The 20179-nt window shown below is 27.1% G+C and overlaps 1 protein-coding gene across 2 annotated transcripts; it reads left to right on the top strand.

Moving 5' to 3' along the window:
• The first annotated feature begins 11613 nt into the window (after nt 1-11613).
• On the top strand, nt 11614-19649 carry RNaseZ (ribonuclease Z). 2 transcript variants are annotated; one of them, XM_015508128.2, is made up of 13 exons: nt 11614-12002; nt 12086-12272; nt 13204-13361; nt 13431-13579; nt 13663-13905; nt 15014-15158; nt 15261-15421; nt 17019-17130; nt 17193-17402; nt 17458-17773; nt 17863-18046; nt 18188-18414; nt 19458-19649. In XM_015508128.2, exons 1-13 carry the CDS (start codon nt 11746-11748, stop codon nt 19593-19595), a joined length of 2487 nt encoding a protein of 828 aa, XP_015363614.1. In that variant the 5' UTR covers nt 11614-11745; the 3' UTR covers nt 19596-19649. The 2 variants fall into 2 exon arrangements, with proteins under 2 accessions (XP_015363614.1, XP_015363613.1); XM_015508127.2 differs by having other exon boundaries at nt 13204-13370.
• Nucleotides 19650-20179: the final 530 nt, after the last annotated feature.

Below are 20179 nucleotides of genomic sequence, written 5' to 3'. Positions count from 1 at the left end.
ACACGACGTGTGTTGAAGACGCTCCGACTGCTGCAGTAGGGTACCATACCACCACCGTAGCACCGTCCGGCGGCCACAACCAATACCGCCGCCGAAGCGGAATACCACGTCCGCTACCACTATTACCACTGCAAACCGTGGTCCCAACGCGCACGCGTGTCGTGCCCTACCTTGAACTCAACATTTGTAGTTTGTACAACGTTGACCATCACAACTCACAATTCGCGGACTCTTCCGCCGTCGCCTTCTATTTGTTCGTTCTGTTCCGTTTTACTTCTTCAGTTCTTCTCATCCCATATTTTTATATTTACACTATTATTATTATTATTTGGTATTACTATTCGGCGCGCACAGTATGATTTTGGTCATCGGTCACGTACTTATACATACTAGTATATAATATAAATGTATTATATTTATTAGGTAATTAAGTATCTACATCACGTCACAGTCTCCTTAAAGTTTCAGTGCCTAGTACCTGCTATATTATCTTGTTTGGGGACGAATTAAAATATAATATAATAATAATATACAGGTATAATGTATATATATATATATATCTAAAGTACACCTAATTAATTACTTACTTATAAGCTTATTTGGTACTATATTATATTTATATATAAGACATAAGTATATAACAATCAATATTATAAATTATAATATATTAAGCACACCTCCATCAGTTCCACGACCGTGGCAAATCAACCGTGACCACGTGATGTGCACTGTTATTCATTCATCCCATAAGCCACTTTAGTTACTCTTATAAAGTATTTCTATATATTTGTATATACTTGCATATTTTCCATAAATGGCATAAATACATTGCATATTATATATTTAACAAATCTTTTGCAAGTATTACACACTACAGTATACTACACATTATAATATAATAATATATGATGCATTCTCATAATATTCCCCGATAGACATAACAGCTCACAGCGTTTCACAAATTTCACAAAATAATTTCATTACTATATTCCACTACATACGATATGCCTATATTATATTACATCTGGCATCATCCAGGTTCAGTGTCATATTATTATGTCCTCTAAAAGTCTAAACAGGTACAAAATAATCCACTTGGTATAATATGATCATCGTTGACGATTTTTGTAGCAGTTTGGAACACTTTGGTAGTAACTAACATGAATCCCATATTTTAATGTAAAATATATTATTTTTTACGAAGTCTCCAGCTAGACGCTGGCAACGATGCTTTCCTGCAAGTACAAAATCCGTTTCATACATCAAAGAATTAAAAACTTAAGCTTTTATTTTACATTTTTATCAGTTTTGGGTTTTTTTTTTTGAGCAATAATTATTATAAATTTTAGGTAATTTTGTTAATTTCTAGTGCAGATTTATATACATGCCATGCATATTTAGATTAATGTTAATTTATAATTGTGGATCGTATTATGATTTCGATACATCGGTAACGTATTTATCCATCTACAGTTTAATAGCTGTTATGTCATGCGACCAGCGCTCAAACGAATAACCAGTAACAATTAATTGGTCAGTTGGTGGTGTTATCGTAATTGCGTTTATTTCGTTAAGTTCGTATTTTATTTGCTCAAGAATTGTTTAAAAAAATTTTTGGTAATTTTTTAGGATATTATTATGATTAAAAAGCTACATTTTTTTTACATTAATTATTATACTCTATAGATTATGTTTATGATTTATGAATTTATGATTTTAAGTACAATAATATAAATAACAATCAATATTAATGCTAATTACCTATACTAAATTAAAATTTTAAAAACATTTATAACCTGTTTATTATGGTGATTGCGATTGGTGAGTAACCAAAAGTAAAAAGTTCTAAGAGTTTAGGTTGTAATTGAAAAAGACCGATTTTTTTTCATTAATATAGTGGGCCAAATGAGTCTTACATAGTCTACTCTTTGTATCACCTATACAAGCATATATTGCATATACCTATTACCTATGTACATTATACCTATTACCTATATAGCCTTTAACAAAGAAATAAAATGTTTACAGGAAAGTCACATTCATTTTTCGTGTGGGCTTAAAGTTCAACATTTTTTCGACGTTGATATTACTATATATTACTCCAAAGATTAACTATTTCTCCTCGATTGATTTATTACAAATAAATATTATACTGGAGCAAAGGACTTCTGCCGAGGTCGCAGAACAATATATGCGTGATATACTGAATACTAATGTATTTATATGTATCATATAACACTAAGATTATATTTTAAATTTATTTTGCATATTTTGTAGCTATTAAATATAAATGCATATTTGAGAATTATATTAGATAAATTAAGTGCATATAATTATAGATTGGTTCAAAATTGAAAAATTTTGATATCAGATAATATTATAAATTTATAATATAACATAAACAAGCTGTATTAAAATATTTTTTTCTAAATGTGTACTTTTATATTATATTTAATATTAATATTATCGGTTAAGTGATTCACTATTATATCGATAATATTGCAACGCGTGTATGTAGGAAGTGAACTTCAGTTGTCCGTCATAATTTATCACACTGTTATTTGATTATCGAAAAATTAATTTTTCAAATTTTTTCCATATTAATTAAAATATTTTTTTATAATTTTGATGACTCTAAAACACTAACTCGATTAACTTTCCAATCAGAAAACAAAATTTAGTTGAAAATTCAAGTATACTTACCGATTAAAAAGATGGTAACAGAAACAACAGTTTTTACATAAAAAATACACATACATTATTATAAAATATTGTATATATAAAATAATGACATAATTTAATAGAACAAACAACGATCTAGATCTAGGTAACACATATTTTCATATATCAATTTCAGACTTTTAACATTTATCTTTTAAATTCTTGTAGTTGCCTAACAAAATTTTAACCAAATAATTAATTTCTTATCATTTATAAACATATTTCTAAATATTTATTTGCGTATTATGAGAGCGCACGTATATCATTGTATAATAGACACGGAATGATGTATATACATATATTATTATTAATAATTCTACCTACTTATGTAGTCATATAGATAATAGAGAAATTGTATTATTAATTGTAATTTGTAATAATATTTGAAAATGAAATGCAAATGGAAAGTTTTTAACGTTAACATTTAAAACGACTTAACATACATAGAAGGGTTTAAGGTACTACATATAAATATATTTCATTTATTATTTTAACACGTGAAGTCGTGAAGTCGTGAAATATAAATATTTGTTTTTCTAGTATAATTAATTTAATAATATAAAATTATGCTTACACTACATATAGATACCTAGTAGGTATATATTAAATTATAGTACCTATAGGTAAACCGTAATATATTATAGTTGTATATCAGAATATTTAGTTGATTAATGACAACAAAATACTGCATAAGTTAATATTTATAATATATACAGAGGTACAACCTGTATAATACAAAATAAAAGTTTTTATTTAAAAACAAACGTATAATTACATTTATTTTTATTGAGTGGTTTAAAAAGATGATTGCAGTGCAATAAAATAAAAAAAAATAATATTATTTTGTTATATTGCACTTTCTCCATACCTACCATAAAATACCAATATAAGGAGACAGTACTTTTATTACCTAAATTTCAAAACTGTATAATTGTTATATTCATTAAATAAATGAGAATAATCCTTGTAGGCTTTCGTTTCCATGTTTATATATACCTATATATTATGATGATGTGAAAAGTCAAAGAAATCTCGTAAGTACGTACTTATATAGTAATTCCAACCGTCCGATAAACTGCAGAATACTTTATAACACTATTTCATGTAGAGTATAAAGATATTAGGTATACATATAGATATTATAATAAAAATAAAAACATTTACACATAGGTTTAATAAGTATAATTCTGTTCATTATAAATTTTTAACGGTATAATATTATAATAAATAGTAACTACTAAGACAGTAAACGTGTTTACATTGGCACTTTTATTGCGAAACAGGAATTACAAATACATGCAGCATCTGAGTTTTCTACTGTTCTATAGTTAAAGGTTAGCTCCCGTTTCGCCGCCGTACCATTTCGCCGAATTTATTTTATTGCCGTTCCAATTGAGATAATTACATAATAATAATAATAAAATTATAAAAAAATTTTTTTTAATTGTAGTTAATTATTCGTTGTGATTAATTGTATAACTAATGTTGTCCAAATAATCAATCCATTTTATCTGTGGAGGATCGCTTGCCACTCTCTCCTTAAGACAGCAAATTCTTTGTTCGAGCTTAATGTATTTATTGTAAATTCTTTTAACTTGTTTTCCACGTTGGAGAAGTTTCATGACATCCTCAATTTTGGCGTATTCTTTTCGTAATATGACTATAAATTCAAATATACGAGGATGATTTCGACCTGCTGCTTTATTAATGCGTAATGCCAACCTTCTAAATCGTTAGTTGTTCGCCTATCTGTATTTTTCCAGTGGTTCCAAATGTATCGACTAAATATTTAGTAGATATCTGGGTGTTAAATCTTAAATTGTCTAACCATATTATGTTTCAACAAAATAATTTAAAAATTCTTCCTCTTTTTGATTATTATCAGGATTTTCACTTTCATTTATTAGCCATAAATTATCCAGCTGTTCTATTGGAACTAAAGGTAAACCTGAAATCCTACGAACTATAGTTTTTATTAGTGGATCGCCTTCGGATGAAACATAATCATTTCGAAGACCAACATCAACAACTTTCCTATAAATCGCCTAAGTATAATGGAAAAAACATCCACGAATTTGTGCATCCGAATATTTATTTTTCTAGATCTAAATCCGCCACTGCGATATGAAAAATATATACAGGTATAATTTGTTACAGTTTACTCAGTTTAGAAATATTTTATGAGATTACACAATTTAGACGATTAAAGATGTTTGAAAATTTTCTCGATGTTGACTGGATCGGGACTTCATGTTCTTTATGTAGATTTTTTACAATTTGGAATTTGTAGTTTCGACAGTGGCATATTATGTGTTTGATCAGTAGTCGCGAGTTGTTCATCGCATGGGGGCATTGGGCTGGGTCTGATCTGGTTATTAAGTGTTTGTAGTGACTGGTGAGCCACGTGTGGCTTATTATAACAGAACACCAATTTATGCTTATAAAGTTATAACTTATAAGTGTAAAGATTAGGTTATTCTATACTTCATAATTAAAATTATCAATTTACATAAGCTATTAGTATGGTACTAGCCATTAGTATATATTAGTATATTATAACAGGCGCATATACAAGGCAAAGGGAGGGGGGTCATGTAACTAATATGATTTAAAATAATATTGTTTTAGACGTTTTTAGGACAGCATGGCTTCGAAATGTTAGCATAAATTATTGATTATTGAAGTTTGATTCCGAGAAAAAAATCTTCCTCCCAAAACACTTTACCGAGAAATTGGTAGGGTTGAAACCGTCCTATATGACAACCCTATAATCATGGCTGGTACCTACTCTTAATGGCCTTAACCCTGTCTAAATTTGTGTATTTTTAATTTATTGTACATAAACTTTTAAAACTATTTACTTTAAATCATTTTAACAAAACTAACTGCTAATGAAATGATAATACGGGTTAACTCTGTACACAGAGTACAGAAGTCCAATGGCCAACAAGCGAATACATTTTTCACATTTTTCACATTTACACATGATGGCTGGTGACAATACCTATAGTTGTTCATTCGATTTCAGAAGGCATGTTGCCCATGAATCAATGTATATAATATATATATATATACAGGTACTATATATATTCAAAGTGTAATAATGATTATCTTTTTTTGTAGCTATTTTAATTCTTAAAAGTTAACTTAAAAAAGGATTAAATAAGATGTCAATGCAAGAGGCATGTGCATTAAGCGTATCTAAAAGAATTTTTATCGATATTCCAATATTAATAATTAAATTTTGGTTTTTAGTATTAGATTAACGAATAAAAGTTAAAACAATTCAACCATATGGTGCATAAGAATGAACAAGCCAGGCGCTACCTTTTGATCATACCTCTGTGTATAATTTGCTCAATATATAATATAAATAATGAAAGAGGCAGGTTTAGAACCTAAACTTTAGGTACTCAAAATTGTTGTAAATATTATTTCATAGTAAAATATAAAATGTATTTAAAAAAATCTATTACCTATAATGAAAATATAAACCTAAAATCTAAATATTGTATTGAAAGTATGAAAATAAAATATAAATGTATAATAATAATAATATAAATTATAAAGGTTCTTACTTTTTCTTTCATAAAATATTTATTATAATGTCTTATAATAGTTGTTTTAGCCTGCACAATTATATTAAATAACTGAATTTCCAGACGTATTGTATTACCGATGCAGATGTGAGACATACGCTTTTTTTGTGCATACATGTTTTTGCAGAATTTTTAATTCTGTCATGATAAAAAATATATGTATAGTTTTGTGTGGGAAAAAATTATTTCGATGCACATTTTTTTAAATAACTATTCATATTTTTTAAAGATAATATATAATCATAATCATGAGCAGAATATGGTGGAAGTTTTAGAGCGGCTATATCTGTTATATATTTTATGTTGATCACACACAAAAACATATTGTAAGTTTTAATTATATTGTTACTTTATTGCAATTTAACAAGGGACAAAGTGGAAGAAATATACAAGACGGTGGAAGGAACTAAATCAGAACTAAGGGGGATGATAACATTTCAAAAGGTGAACATGAGAGGTTAATACAAGTAATAATTATAATAATTATAATAATTCGTGCTATAAAAAAAAAAAAAAAAAAAAAATAGTACAATTAAAGTACATAATAATAAAAAATATGAAAATAAGAAAGATAAACAGAAAACAAACAATACAAATAATGTCGAAGTTTATGACTGTAAAAAGTGTGGAAAAAACAAAACCCTAGGTAAGAATAATGCATAGCATTTAGTAAAATGCTTAAATGTCTAATAAGTAAAAGAAAATGAATCACATTTTGATAGGATTCAAATTTATAGACAGTGTTGCCTAACCATGTTACGTGACCCGTGGGGGCTACTTTTAGGGGGCTAAACCCTCTCTCCCATAAAATATTCTAAAAACGATATATGCTAGCATAGTATACCTAAATCACGCAGAATTAATTTAGTCTTAGGTATGGCACGATATCAATGATATCATACTACCGATAAGCTTAATAATATTGAGATAACTTATGGTCACACCTATATATTATATCTTTATAATTAATATATCATAATAATATACTACCGATCTATATGTTTATTAATTTGATAATAAGTAATAACACAATCAATTAAATTTAACGGTTTAATATAAACTACATATATACCTAAATTATGGATTACACTCATGGCTAAATACTGAACATCAGCATTTTTTACTGTTTAATTCGATCGAATCTCGTTTCTATAATAACTTATAAAAGAGAAAAACAACTTTTATTGATATTTTTTTAAATAAATAAAGTGAGCTCTGCTCACAATGTGTGTTGCCAGTAGACACGGTATACTTTATCAATAGGTACATAAATACAAAGAGATGAAGTAAAAAGAACTTACCGTTGGACCCCTCAATGAGGGCCGAGATACTCTGTAATGCGGAAGCGACGTTAAGGATATTTTACAAGATGCTGGAGGAGATCCTGACTCTCATAGAAGAGGAAGAGAAGGCCAGGCAGGCAGAAGCAGCCTTAAGGACGAGCCATGAAAGTGACCGACGGAGGACCGCTCGCAGGGTCGTATCCCGTTTCACTGAATTCTCTGATTATTTTAGATTCTGAACGAAGTGATGAATGTATTGATTTTACAATAATGTGTGTTTTTTTTTTTTACAATAGCATTTGAAAAATAAAAGAAATATATATAGTCACACATTTTTTGTTAAGCATTTACAGTTCAAATTTTGACTAAATACCTACATAAAAATTACGGCAATGTTCAAATTATCTTAGATCACAATTCATAAAAGTTTTTCTTTTTAATTTTAAGATTTGAGAATTTAATACAAGGCTCATAATATATTTTTACAATAACAGTTGAAACATAAAAGAAATATATAGCCACATTTTTTTTTTCATACATTCAAAGTTTAATTTTGACAACATACTTAAAAATCACAAAAATTAGTAAATTATTTTATCCTAGAAATTCATAAAAAATTTTCCTTTTAAATCTAAGATTTGAAAATTTAATACAAGATTCCTTACAAATTTGTCAATCTTTATTACAAAAAAAATGTCCACCGGAAATTCAAATTAAATTTTTATTAGCATTTGAATTTCAAATATTGACAGAAATTCGTCAAAACCATGAATATTTGCAAATTATTTTGTAGTTCAAAATTCATAAAATTGTTTGTATTCATATCTAAGATTATAAAATTTAACACCAAGTTTTCCATAAGTTTTGCTTCAAGTAGCTATAGAGAAAATTTGAAGCGTCATTATAGGAAAAATGTTTTGAGCGTTTGAGTTTTAAATTTTTATGAAATCGCGTAATGTGATAACGATTTATCCTCAAACCAGGTATTCGTATATCTATGATAATATAAGGTATTATGAATTATGATAACTACATGATAACTACACTAATTGATTAACCATGCCTTATGCAAAATGCGACTTAATTGAAAAATAAAATATTTGTTTCAAAATAGAATATATGACAATATTTAAATATAATATATCCTAGACTGACAAATCATCTCCGTTCAGAATCGTTTTTCGTATACAATGATACCTAGTAATGATAACGATTTATTCTCAAACGAGTCAAACGAATTTAAATATTGTTTGTTATACTTCAAAAATTATAAGTCGTAGATACTTGAAAATTTCACCAGATATTTAGATCGGAAATTGAAAATTTGTTCAATAATTGTACCACAGATTATAACACATATATGTATATTAGACGGGATGATTATATTGTGATTACGAAATGTTTTCATGGATATTAGAGTAGAATTTGTTTGAAAATTTAATACAAAGTTCGTAATAAGTTATTCTTATAGTGATTAAAAAATTATAAGAATACATAGGCACAATTTTTTTTTATAAGCGTTTATAGTTCAAATTTTTACGAAATCTGTCGAAAATGCGAAAATTTGCAAGTAATTTTGAAGCTGAAAAATCATAAAATTGTTTGTGTTTATAACTAAGGATTAAAAATATAACACTAAGTTTTCCATAAGTTTTCCTTCAAATAGCTATAAAGAAATCTCGAAGCGTCATTATAGGAAAAATTTGAGGTGCGTTTGAATTTCAAATATTTACGAAATAGCGGTTACGATAACGATTTTAAATATTTGTTATTATTCAAAAAGTATAAGTCGTAGATACGTGAAAATTTTATCAGTTATTTAAATTGGCATTTTCTTTACATGATTTAATTTTAAAAATATTTTGACTTTTTTTGAGATATTAATATACAACTGAAATTTTTAATTTTTCTGAAAAACTTTTTGAAGGGTTGATAACATTTTTTCGGCCCTATCAAAATACTTGAAAATTGAATACAAAGTTCCTCATAAGTTATTCATATAGTGACTAAAAAATTACAAAAATACATAGGCACGATTTTTTTTTATTAGCATTTGAAGTTCAAATATTGACTAAATACGTAAAAATTACGAAAATTCGCAAATTATTTTAAGCCAGAAATTTATACAAAATTTTCTTTTTAAATCAAAGATTTGAAAATTTTTAATTATCTATAATATATCCTAGACTGGCAAATCATCTCCGTTCAGAATCGTTTTTCGTATACAATGATACCTATCATTGCATTCAAATCTAACCTACCCAATTCAGAGGTCCACCCCACCACCTAATGTACAGCAGAGCGACATCCACTTACCCGCTTTTTTATTTTAAAATATGATTTTAAATTTGTGATTTGAAAAGCGATCTTAGTACTTGATGTAGTATTCCCAGGAGTGTATGCTTTACTTCCTTGTAAAACTGAAGCTACATATAATCGCATGATCAACCTTTAAATAGCATAGGAAAACGTTTAATGCCAAACATTTTTCAATTTGAAATCGAAAGATTTCGAAATAACAATTTTTAATACAATAAAAAATAAATATCCGGATGCACAAATTCGTGGATGTGTTTTCCATAATACTCAGGCGATTTATAGGAAAGTTGTTGATGTTGGTCTTCGAAATGATTATGTTTCATCTGAAGGCGATCCACTAATAAAAACTATGGTTCGTAGGATTTCAGCTTTACCTTTAGTTCCAATAGAACAGCTGGATAATTTATGGCTAATAATTGAAAGAGAAAATCTTGATAATAATCAAAAAGAGGAAGAATTTTTAAATTATTTTGTTGAAACATAATATGGTTAGACAATTTAAGATTTAAAACCCAGATATCTACTAAATATTTAGTCGATACATTTGGAACCACTGGAAAAGTACAGATAGACGAACAACTAACGATTTAGAAGATTGGCATTACGCATTAAGTAAAGCAGCAGGTCGAAATCATCCTCGTATATTTGAATTTATAGTCATATTACGAAAAGAATACGCCAAAATTGAGGATGTCATGAAACTTCTCCAACGTGGAAAACAAGTTAAAAGAATTTACAATAAATACATTAAGCTCGAACAAAGAATTTGCTGTCTTAAGGAGAGAGTGGCAAGCAATTCTCCACAGATAAAAATATTGGATTGATTATTTGGACAACATTAGTTTTTTAAATTAGCACAACGAATAAATAACTACAATTAAAAAAAAATTGTATTAAATATAGTTCAATGGTCCTATGTTCAACATAGCGATTGATATAATGAAGCGATAAGAATTTTGAAAACAGATTTGAACTTGACATCAAGTATTCTTGAGAATAAATAAGAAATTTATTTTTAAGTTTTTAATTTAATTTTCTCCAAAAACTAAAATATGTCAATGTTTTAATTTTTCTGTTTTAATATATCGCTTTTAAGATTTTGAGATATAATATAAAAAATGAGGGAGGATTGATCTCAAGAAGTCTGGATGACAAAATCAAATCTGTTTTAAGGATTATTATCGCTTCTTTATATCAATCGGTGCGATGGACCAATTGGACATAGAATTCGTCTAACGTCTATAATTTTATGTTGTACGTGATTTAAACAAAGACAGAAAATCACTGCTTCCAATCCCCTTAATATGATAGTTTAATTTTAATTGTACTATTATGATACTTACTTTTTAATTACTATGAAGTAGAGAACATTAATTTTAAATATTGTTTGATTAAAATACTTTCAAGTACGATTTTCAAACAGTAAAAGATGCTTGATAGTTCAGTTTGTAACTTTTTCGTAACGAGTTCGAAGTTCGAAATTCAAACATTCGAAACATATAACTAGTATTATCTTCAACCATGGTCAGACTTAATATGTACTTTATATATACCACTGATACCATAGATAAAATACAGCGTCCCGTCGAGTGGTTTAACCACGTCTGAGATTAACATGATAAGAGGTTTGATTTTGGGTTAATACGTTACCATTTACTGCTTAATAATTATTATTATCACATCCATATTCCATTATTATTATTCAAAACTCCTTTTTAGCTCCAATTTCTTGCTATTGATATTTGATATTGATGAAACTTAACTCTAAAAACTCTTATTTGATCATAACAAACAATAGGGTAAAATATTAAATCTATTGATTAATGTCTCTTAAGTTATATAACAAATTACTATTAAAATTTATACAAACAAATTGTCAGTTATTTTATTTTAGTGGTAAAAACACAATTCTAAAACAAATGTCTAAAAACGTTTCTCTGACTACTATATCTGGTAAACAAAACAGATTTAAAATCAAAGGTAAGTCCAAATTTCCACCAGGTATTGTTAAATTTCAAGTTCTTGGCAGTGGAGCAAATGGTGCTCCGAGATGTTTATATTTGTTTACAGATCATTCTAGGTAATGCATTTTTTAGTTTTCATAATTTTCAAGTAGGTAGTACTCATATTAAAGTCCAACTCGTGTGTATACTAAAATTTCAGGTACCTTTTTAACTGTGGGGAAGGTACTCAAAGGTTGGCACATGAACATAAAATGAAACTGTCGAAATTGGAACATGTGTTTATCACACATTCAAATTGGTTGAATATTGGCGGTTTACCAGGATTAGCTTTAACTGTTCAGGATGTTGGAGTACCAAACATTGAACTGCATGGACCAAAAGGAATAGTAAGTATTTTTATAGTGCTACCCTACAGAATATTATTCTTAAAATATAAAAAAGTTTTGAATAAGATGTACAATTTTTATAAGTTTAATATTTATATTGTTTGTTATTATTGATTTTAATAAATATTTGAAAACTTTTAAGTAATGAATAGTTGATACATGCTCTGATGCTCTATATAATATAATATACTATGAACTTTACCATACTCATTTCTAAGAAGACTCACATGTTTGTAAGATATGATTGGAGAGTATGAGTGTAAAGGTGTTAGTAACCACATAAACAAAATATTTAAATATAGCATTAGTATGCTCTAGTATGTAATTACATAATAGTATAGAACACTAACAAATTATTTTAATATGAGTATATGCATTACATTATTGTTTTAATAACTGTGTAGGAGCTCTTAAACCAATAATTTAATTTCACTTGCATACATTTGTACATATGTAGGCAGTATTACATGTGATAGTCAGGTCATTCTATCTATTCTAGTTCAGGATAGAGGTATGAAGCTACATAAGAGTGTCCACGACAACTAATATTCAGATTTTATTTTTCAGAGCTTAAACAAGCACCCTGCTATTCCTGCTCATGAAATTATAGTTCACACCTAGAAAATATCAAAAAAATCCTATTTGCTAAAAATTTAGAAATATTTTTTTATCTTATTATTCTAAGAACTAGTTCCACAGTTTAATTTAAAGTTTATTGATAATTACTGATGACAATAAACTCATTGAATTTTCTCTGACTACAACTTATTTTACATATTCAAGTCATCCTTATCAAAGTTCTTTACACAAAGGTCACTACACGACTAACTAACTGTGTTATTGGGGATTTAAAGTATTTATCTGATACTCAATATGAGTACATTTACAGTTAAAATATTGATTAGAATGAAATTTTATTAATTTTTCCCAGGAAGAATTATTTGTTGCTACAAAAAGATTTGTAGTATTACGTGATCTAAAAATTACAGCCAGTAAAAGTGATCCTTTTAAACCATATGAAGACAATGCAATAGTTGTCCATTATGTACCATTAATATCAAGCAAACAATGTAATGAATTTCGATCAAGGTCTGAAAAGTAATACTCTTAATTAATAGAAATCATTTATCATTTCTAATATTTATTCATCTTTTATAGTTCAATTGAAATAAATAATTCACAGGCTCAACAAAATATTGTTGATTTATTAGAAGATGATACTAATTATTATGACTATGAAAATTTACCACAATCAGATGAAAAAGACAGAAATAAACGTAAAAGAAGTAACTCTGAGCCTAGAACTGGTTAGCTAGCTAATTATGGTATTTTTGATGCTATAAAAAATAATTTTATAATAAAATCATGAATATTTTTTAATTGATTTTAGATGACAAAAAATTTATTGCTGATAGTTCTTTGAGTAGAATTAGTAATGTTGCCATGTCCTATGTTTGTCATCTTAAACCAAAACCAGGATTTTTAGATTTGGACAAATGTGTTCAACATAATGTACCTCCGGGACCATTACTGGGCTTACTAAAATCCGGTAAGGATATTACCTTATCTGACGGAACAGTAGTAAAATCAAGTGATGTTACGTCTCCTGATGACCCAGGACCAGTTTTTATTGGTAAGGTATTACAGTATAGTACAAGAAGATCTATAAGTAATAATTGTATGCTAATAAATTGAAAATAGATTTTTTAAATATTGTTATAGAATATAGATTCCATTTGTACAATATAATAAAGATAAGATCATAAATATTTAATTTTAAATTCCATTTATAATTAAGGAAGGACTAATATTATAGAATTTGATAAAACTGAAGTGGTTTAGCCCCCCCCCCCCCCACCAATAAAATTGTATGCTATTTGTTTTCTTCATCATGTAAATGTTCAACTTAGTAAAAATGAGTTCTGCAAGGCTAATTTTGTGGTGATATTAGCTTTAATATCAGAATAAATTAAATTTATTATCAAAATTAAAGGTTAAAATATTCTCTTATGGAAATGTTTTTTATTGATATTTTAAATTTAAAATGTCGACAGCTCTATACCTCTCTTGAAAGTTAAGTCATCAGTATAAATCTATGTGGTGTCATAGAAGATATTCTTACCTTTAAACTTTATAATAGATCAATTTGCTCTATTATTAAATCTAACAACAGGAAATTGCTTCAAATAAAGTATAGACATGTCATGCACATATGTAAAATGGAAATAACATATTTCAGTGAATATTCTCTCTTTTTTTTAAGAAACTTTGTGAGATCCATTAGTTTTGACTATTTCAATTAACATATGAATATATAATACCTATTAATTCAGAAAAACATTACTTTTTTATTTATTTAAATTATGAAACTAGACTGGTTGAAAAAATTTAGTGTGAATATAATAACAAATTGAGAATTGCAAGAGAGGATATGCTGAAATATTTAGAAAATTAATTGAGGAGAGAAAGCTTTTGCGTTGGAAGAAGATATATGGGCAGTTAAAAAAGATGTGAGTGATATTGATGTGGGCGGAAAGGGGGATCATTTAGGCCGAGCTTAAATGAGTGTGAAAGTAGTAAAGTGTGTCTGGAAATATTCTCTTAAAATAGCATACTTGCTTTTTTGTATTTACCTAAACATTAAAAAAACCTTTTTTATTTATTGTCCTTTTCTGAAGCTCAACTTTAATTTTCATTAAAAAATAAATTATATTTGATTATTTCAGTATGATCTTTTTTAGTTGTTGAATGTCCAAGTGAAGACTATATTGAATCGTTATTGAATGAGTCAATTTTTTCAAAACATCAACTAGGTGTAAGTAACGAAGAAGATATTGCATTTATGGTTGTTCATTTTACCCCTCAAGATGTGCGAAATGATCAAAGGTACAAAATGTCATAAATTATTAAAATTTAATTCAATTTGAGTTAGAGTATTGTATTCAAATATGATTAAAAGTATTAACTTAAATATTTATATTTTTATAGATATCAATCGTGGATGAAATTATTTCCTTCTGAAACATACCATTTATTATTAAATAATGAAAATAAATGTCTGGGTAGTACTGCAATACATAGAATACAATATAAGCTGAATATGTTGGATGAAAATATTTATCCATTATTAAAAGATGATGGAATTCCTAGTGAGTATATTTGATAATCTAAATGCTATGCTACCAATGTCAATAGTTTTAACATTGATTATAAATATTGTATATTACTCGTTTTTCGATGGTGCAGAATATTACTCTTGGTAGATGGCAAGATGCCGTAACTACTAGTGATTACAACCTTACCTGATTTCTTTAACTACATGTCTGTAATATCCCTCATAATAAGTAATAACTAAGTGTAATAAATTATGGAGAAATTACTAATTAGATATAAGTTGCATTCATTGATTTTTACCAAAACATACCATTCAACTGATTAACCTAGTGATGTGATGACACTTTTTGAATTTATTGTTATTTGTATTTAAAATTAATAAGTCCACTTTTCCTATTTTTTCATGAGGAAATACAGTGGCGTCATTTCAGTTTTTGAGAGGGAGGGGCAAAAGTTTTGACCAGCCCATAATACAAAAAAAAAAATTAAAACCGCTCGCTAACAATTACATTTTTATCTCAATACAGAATAGCCTTTTTATATAATTTTATACATACTAGTTAGGTTAGGTTAGGTTACTATTACGGTTATCTGAGATAAGACATAAATAATTCACTTTATTTAGGGATAACAATGACTAAATAATACATATTAATATATTATTATACACATATATAATTTACTATGTAGATTGTAGAGGGATACCCAATATTACCTTTATCCAGTTCAAAAACCAGGAAAACGGGTGGGAACTGTTTATCACAATACTGCCACCAACCCAATATGTTACCTATTAGCTATTATATGATGACCTTTTAAAAGGAAATTTACCGTTTACCGCCATTGATGTCTCCTATTTACGCCAAATATGAGTATAAATGTATTAAACAAAAAATATAATAAAACATACCTACAATAAACTATTAAATATTTATTATTAATTTATGTTTTTGAAGTGCAACTTAGATAGTTAGAATGTAAGATGCTAGACATTAACTGGGTATCTTCTAGTCTTCATAATAGGTACCAAACAATATGTCAACACCTTGATTTAAATCAATATTAGTGAAGCTAAAGAAATAATTTGAAATGTTAATTTATAGCGGGCTTGGGGTCCATATTCGGCCTGCTAATGATAAGGGGGGAAATGCACACCCTGCCCCTCCCCAAATGACGCCACTGAGGAAATAACCTCTCTTAGACAATTATAGAACCATATTATTAGATTTATTAACATAACATTGAATGCTATTTTAAAAAAATTTAAAGGCGTCCACCTCTCAATTACCTCCTTTGCCATGCCACTGATCTCAAGTAGACATCAAAACGTTGTCAGATCAGTTTTCAGAAGTATTATCGCATTATTTGGTCAATTGGTAAAAGTAACAAAGTTAAATTATTTTTAATATAAATATAAATCACATTTAATATTTAAAAACATTATCAGACAATTTGGTAATTTGTCAGCCTATATTTCTACAAAATAATTCATGATTTTTACAAATCACCAAATTTTTTAATTGATCACTTATAAAATATGCGACAGTGCTAAATGTTTTTAGAAACCTTCAATTTAAATTCAGATATAAGTCGAATAAAACCGAATTAATTAGCAATTTTTATTTTTTTTAGTCATCAGTCAACAAGAAGAAATAATTGACTCAAATTCAAGGGGAAATTCTTTAACGATAAATGGGCAAACCAATTTGTCATTTAATTTGAGACCAAACAAATATATAGACAGGTAAACTATCATATTGTTTATGAATAATATAAAATATATTAATTCACTAAAAAACAATTTAGGACTAGTACGTTAAGTTTAGATGTTAATGAGTTTATTGAAGAATCATTCAAGGTTGATGGTTTTAAAGAAAAGTTAGCTGAAGTAAAACAGGATATTTTAAATGCTTCTCCCACAGATACAAATATTTATCCTAAAATTACATTTCTTGGTACAGGTTCATGTATACCAAGTAAAACAAGAAATACTAGTGGTATTCTAATGTACACTGGGTAAGAAATTATTTACATTTTGTATAGAAAAATATTAATATTAAATGTTATCTAGTGAAAAAGAATGTGTATTGTTAGACTCTGGAGAAGGAACATATGGACAATTAGTAAGGCACTTTGGTATAACTGGTGCTGAAACAGTTTTGCGTGACTTAAAAGCTATTTATGTGTCTCATTTACATGCAGACCATCATATTGGTTTAATCGGAATATTAAGTGTACGTCAAAAAATGAAAGCAAGTAAACTGCTTGAACTGAATCAGCCAATATATTTACTAGCACCTGTACAAATTATGACTTGGTTAAACTTTTATCACAGAAGATTTGCAGAACTAAATAAAGAGTTTCAAATTGTGTCTAACTCAGATTTGGTAAATTGTAAAGGCATAAATACTTAAATAAATGTAACTAAATAAACTTCAAATAAAGTTTATTTTATAATGATATTAATATGTTAAAGGATTTTGAATCATCTACAAAGTTAAGAATAAATGATTTATTAAAACAAACTAATATGTCAAACATAGAAACTACTTTAGTAAGACACTGCCCTAATGCTTTTGGTGTATCATTTACTCATAAAAATGGTTGGAAAGTAACATATTCTGGTGATACAATGCCTTGTGATTCATTAGTCAAATTAGGTTTGTAAATGAAAAATAATATTTATGCTTACAGAAATAAATTTTAAAATAAGTCAAAACATACGATATAATTATAAATCTTTCCTAATAAATATTATAATTATTTATTTAAATTAAACTATTAGTTATTTTTTTCTTTAGGAAACAATAGTAATCTTTTAATTCATGAAGCTACAATGGAAGATCAGTTAGTGTCTGAAGCCAGACGGAAAATGCATTCAACTATGTCCCAAGCTATAAATATCGGCAAAAAAATGAATGCTAAATTTACCATACTCACTCATTTTAGTCAACGTTATGCAAAAATTCCATATATGCCAAATAATGATCTTCCAAGTAACGTTGGAATAGCTTTTGATAACATGGAGGTATTATTCATATTTTAATACTATTTATTTTTATGTTTATTCAAATATTACCTTATAATAAATGTTAAAAGTTTGGAACACAAAAGTAACAGAATTTTAAAGTCATAAAAATTACTGTTTTTATTGATGCTCCTAAAATAATAGTTCTCTGATGACGGTAAAACATTAAGATTAAATTTGCCGACAGATACGGAGCTAACATTTTAAGTTTCAATAAATTATAGGTTTGCGGTTTTCCATAAAATAATTATAAAATCTCAATTAATGTACCATATTCAAGAATTAAAGCGCCAATATTATATGGATTGTAAATTGTAACCAAATAAAAGGGCCTACGGATGACCTGTTTTTTGTTCAAAGACATGCCTGACAGGAAAAACTCACGCACGCCTTGAAAAGAAATTGATTTTGTAAATTTTTTTTTTTTTTGTTATTTTTGAAAGAGGAATATGTTTTACAAGGTTTTAATTGTTGTTTTTAACAATGTAATCAATAATCAAATGTTAATGCGCACTGTAGAAAGTATTCCTTTCTAAAAAAAAAAAAAAATATCATCAAAATGCGACAATTCATTGCCTCAATTTACAAGGTCTGAGAATTATTGCTGTAAAATTAAATTTTATAAAATAATGGAAAATTTAAAAAAACCTGAAACCTAGGCTTTTAATGAAAAAATGAATCATACATAAATATAGTCCACGTCAAAAAAACCGGTGGTTGGTGATTCCGTTTACCAACAATTTATTTGGGGTTTTAGTTTATGTAAGTAAATGTTACGCAAAATACCAATATAAATACTTAACGTTGGCAGGAGGGTGGAGTCACCAACCACCAGTTTGTTTGTCTCGGCATCTAGTAAATCTTTATAATACTATTATCTTCACATTACTTAATATTTAGTTAGACATTTTAATTTCAATAGATATTATTATAATATTACTAACTATCTAAATTTATCAATACTTATTTTATTACACATTTTGATTCACTTATTTAAGTAAATATAAAAAAAAAATTAAGTAAAAAGTTTTTTGAATTTATAGATTGCACCAAATGTTTTACACAAATTGCCATTGATGTATCCTGCCCTCAAAATGATATTTGCAGAACATTTTGAAGAAATGGAAGCAAAATGTTTTAAGCTAAAATTAAAAGAAGAAAAAGCTAAAACTCATACATAAATGCAAATATTGTACTGAATATATATTTTAAAATATAATTATTAACTAATCTGATTGTAGTAATGTTCTTATACACAGTAGAATTTCTTATATCAAATTTTTATTTCAATAATTTTGAGTTATTTATTTTGATTATAACCAGTAGTTAAAATTAATTGATTTTGTTAAAATTATTTCATTTACTAATTAATGAGTATAATTAATTTTCTAAGGTATAAAATTTGAATTATAGAATAAATAGGAAAATCAATAATAATAATAATATTTATTATTTTTAATATTTCAAATTTCTTAAGACTGAATTAATAATGGTTTCTAGTTATAGTGGTTTTATTTTGTCAAATATTACCTTAAGCTTTTGATTTTTTTTCTGTTCTTGTTATAATTTTTACTAAAAAATTTTACTGACAACATTGTTATAAAAAAATTGTTAATTTAAAAAGATAAACTTTTTATTGGAAGTATTTTCTCAAATTATGTGTATAGTTTTCTCTGCTGAGAAATATTCGAGTACTTAAATTATTTATCATTAATATTATATAAATAATTAATATGTAAAGCAAAACAAATCACAAACATATGTT

Source organism: Diuraphis noxia, unplaced genomic scaffold (assembly GCF_037042655.1).
Source record: "Diuraphis noxia isolate RWA-SAM2 unplaced genomic scaffold, SU_Dnox_SAM2 contig0002, whole genome shotgun sequence".
Taxonomy (NCBI): Eukaryota; Metazoa; Arthropoda; class Insecta; order Hemiptera; family Aphididae; genus Diuraphis; species Diuraphis noxia.
Note: the sequence above shows the minus strand (reverse complement) of the source record. Positions and strands in the feature narration are given on the sequence as shown.

Coding starts and splice junctions, on each gene's coding strand:
- RNaseZ (XM_015508127.2), top strand. CDS start 11,746: ATGTCTCTTAAGTTATATAACAAATTACTATTAAAATTTATACAAACA. Junction 17,131..17,192: donor CCAAACAAATATATAGACAG/GTAAACTATCAT, acceptor AAAACAATTTAG/GACTAGTACGTTAAGTTTAG. Junction 17,774..17,862: donor TTGTGTCTAACTCAGATTTG/GTAAATTGTAAA, acceptor AATATGTTAAAG/GATTTTGAATCATCTACAAA.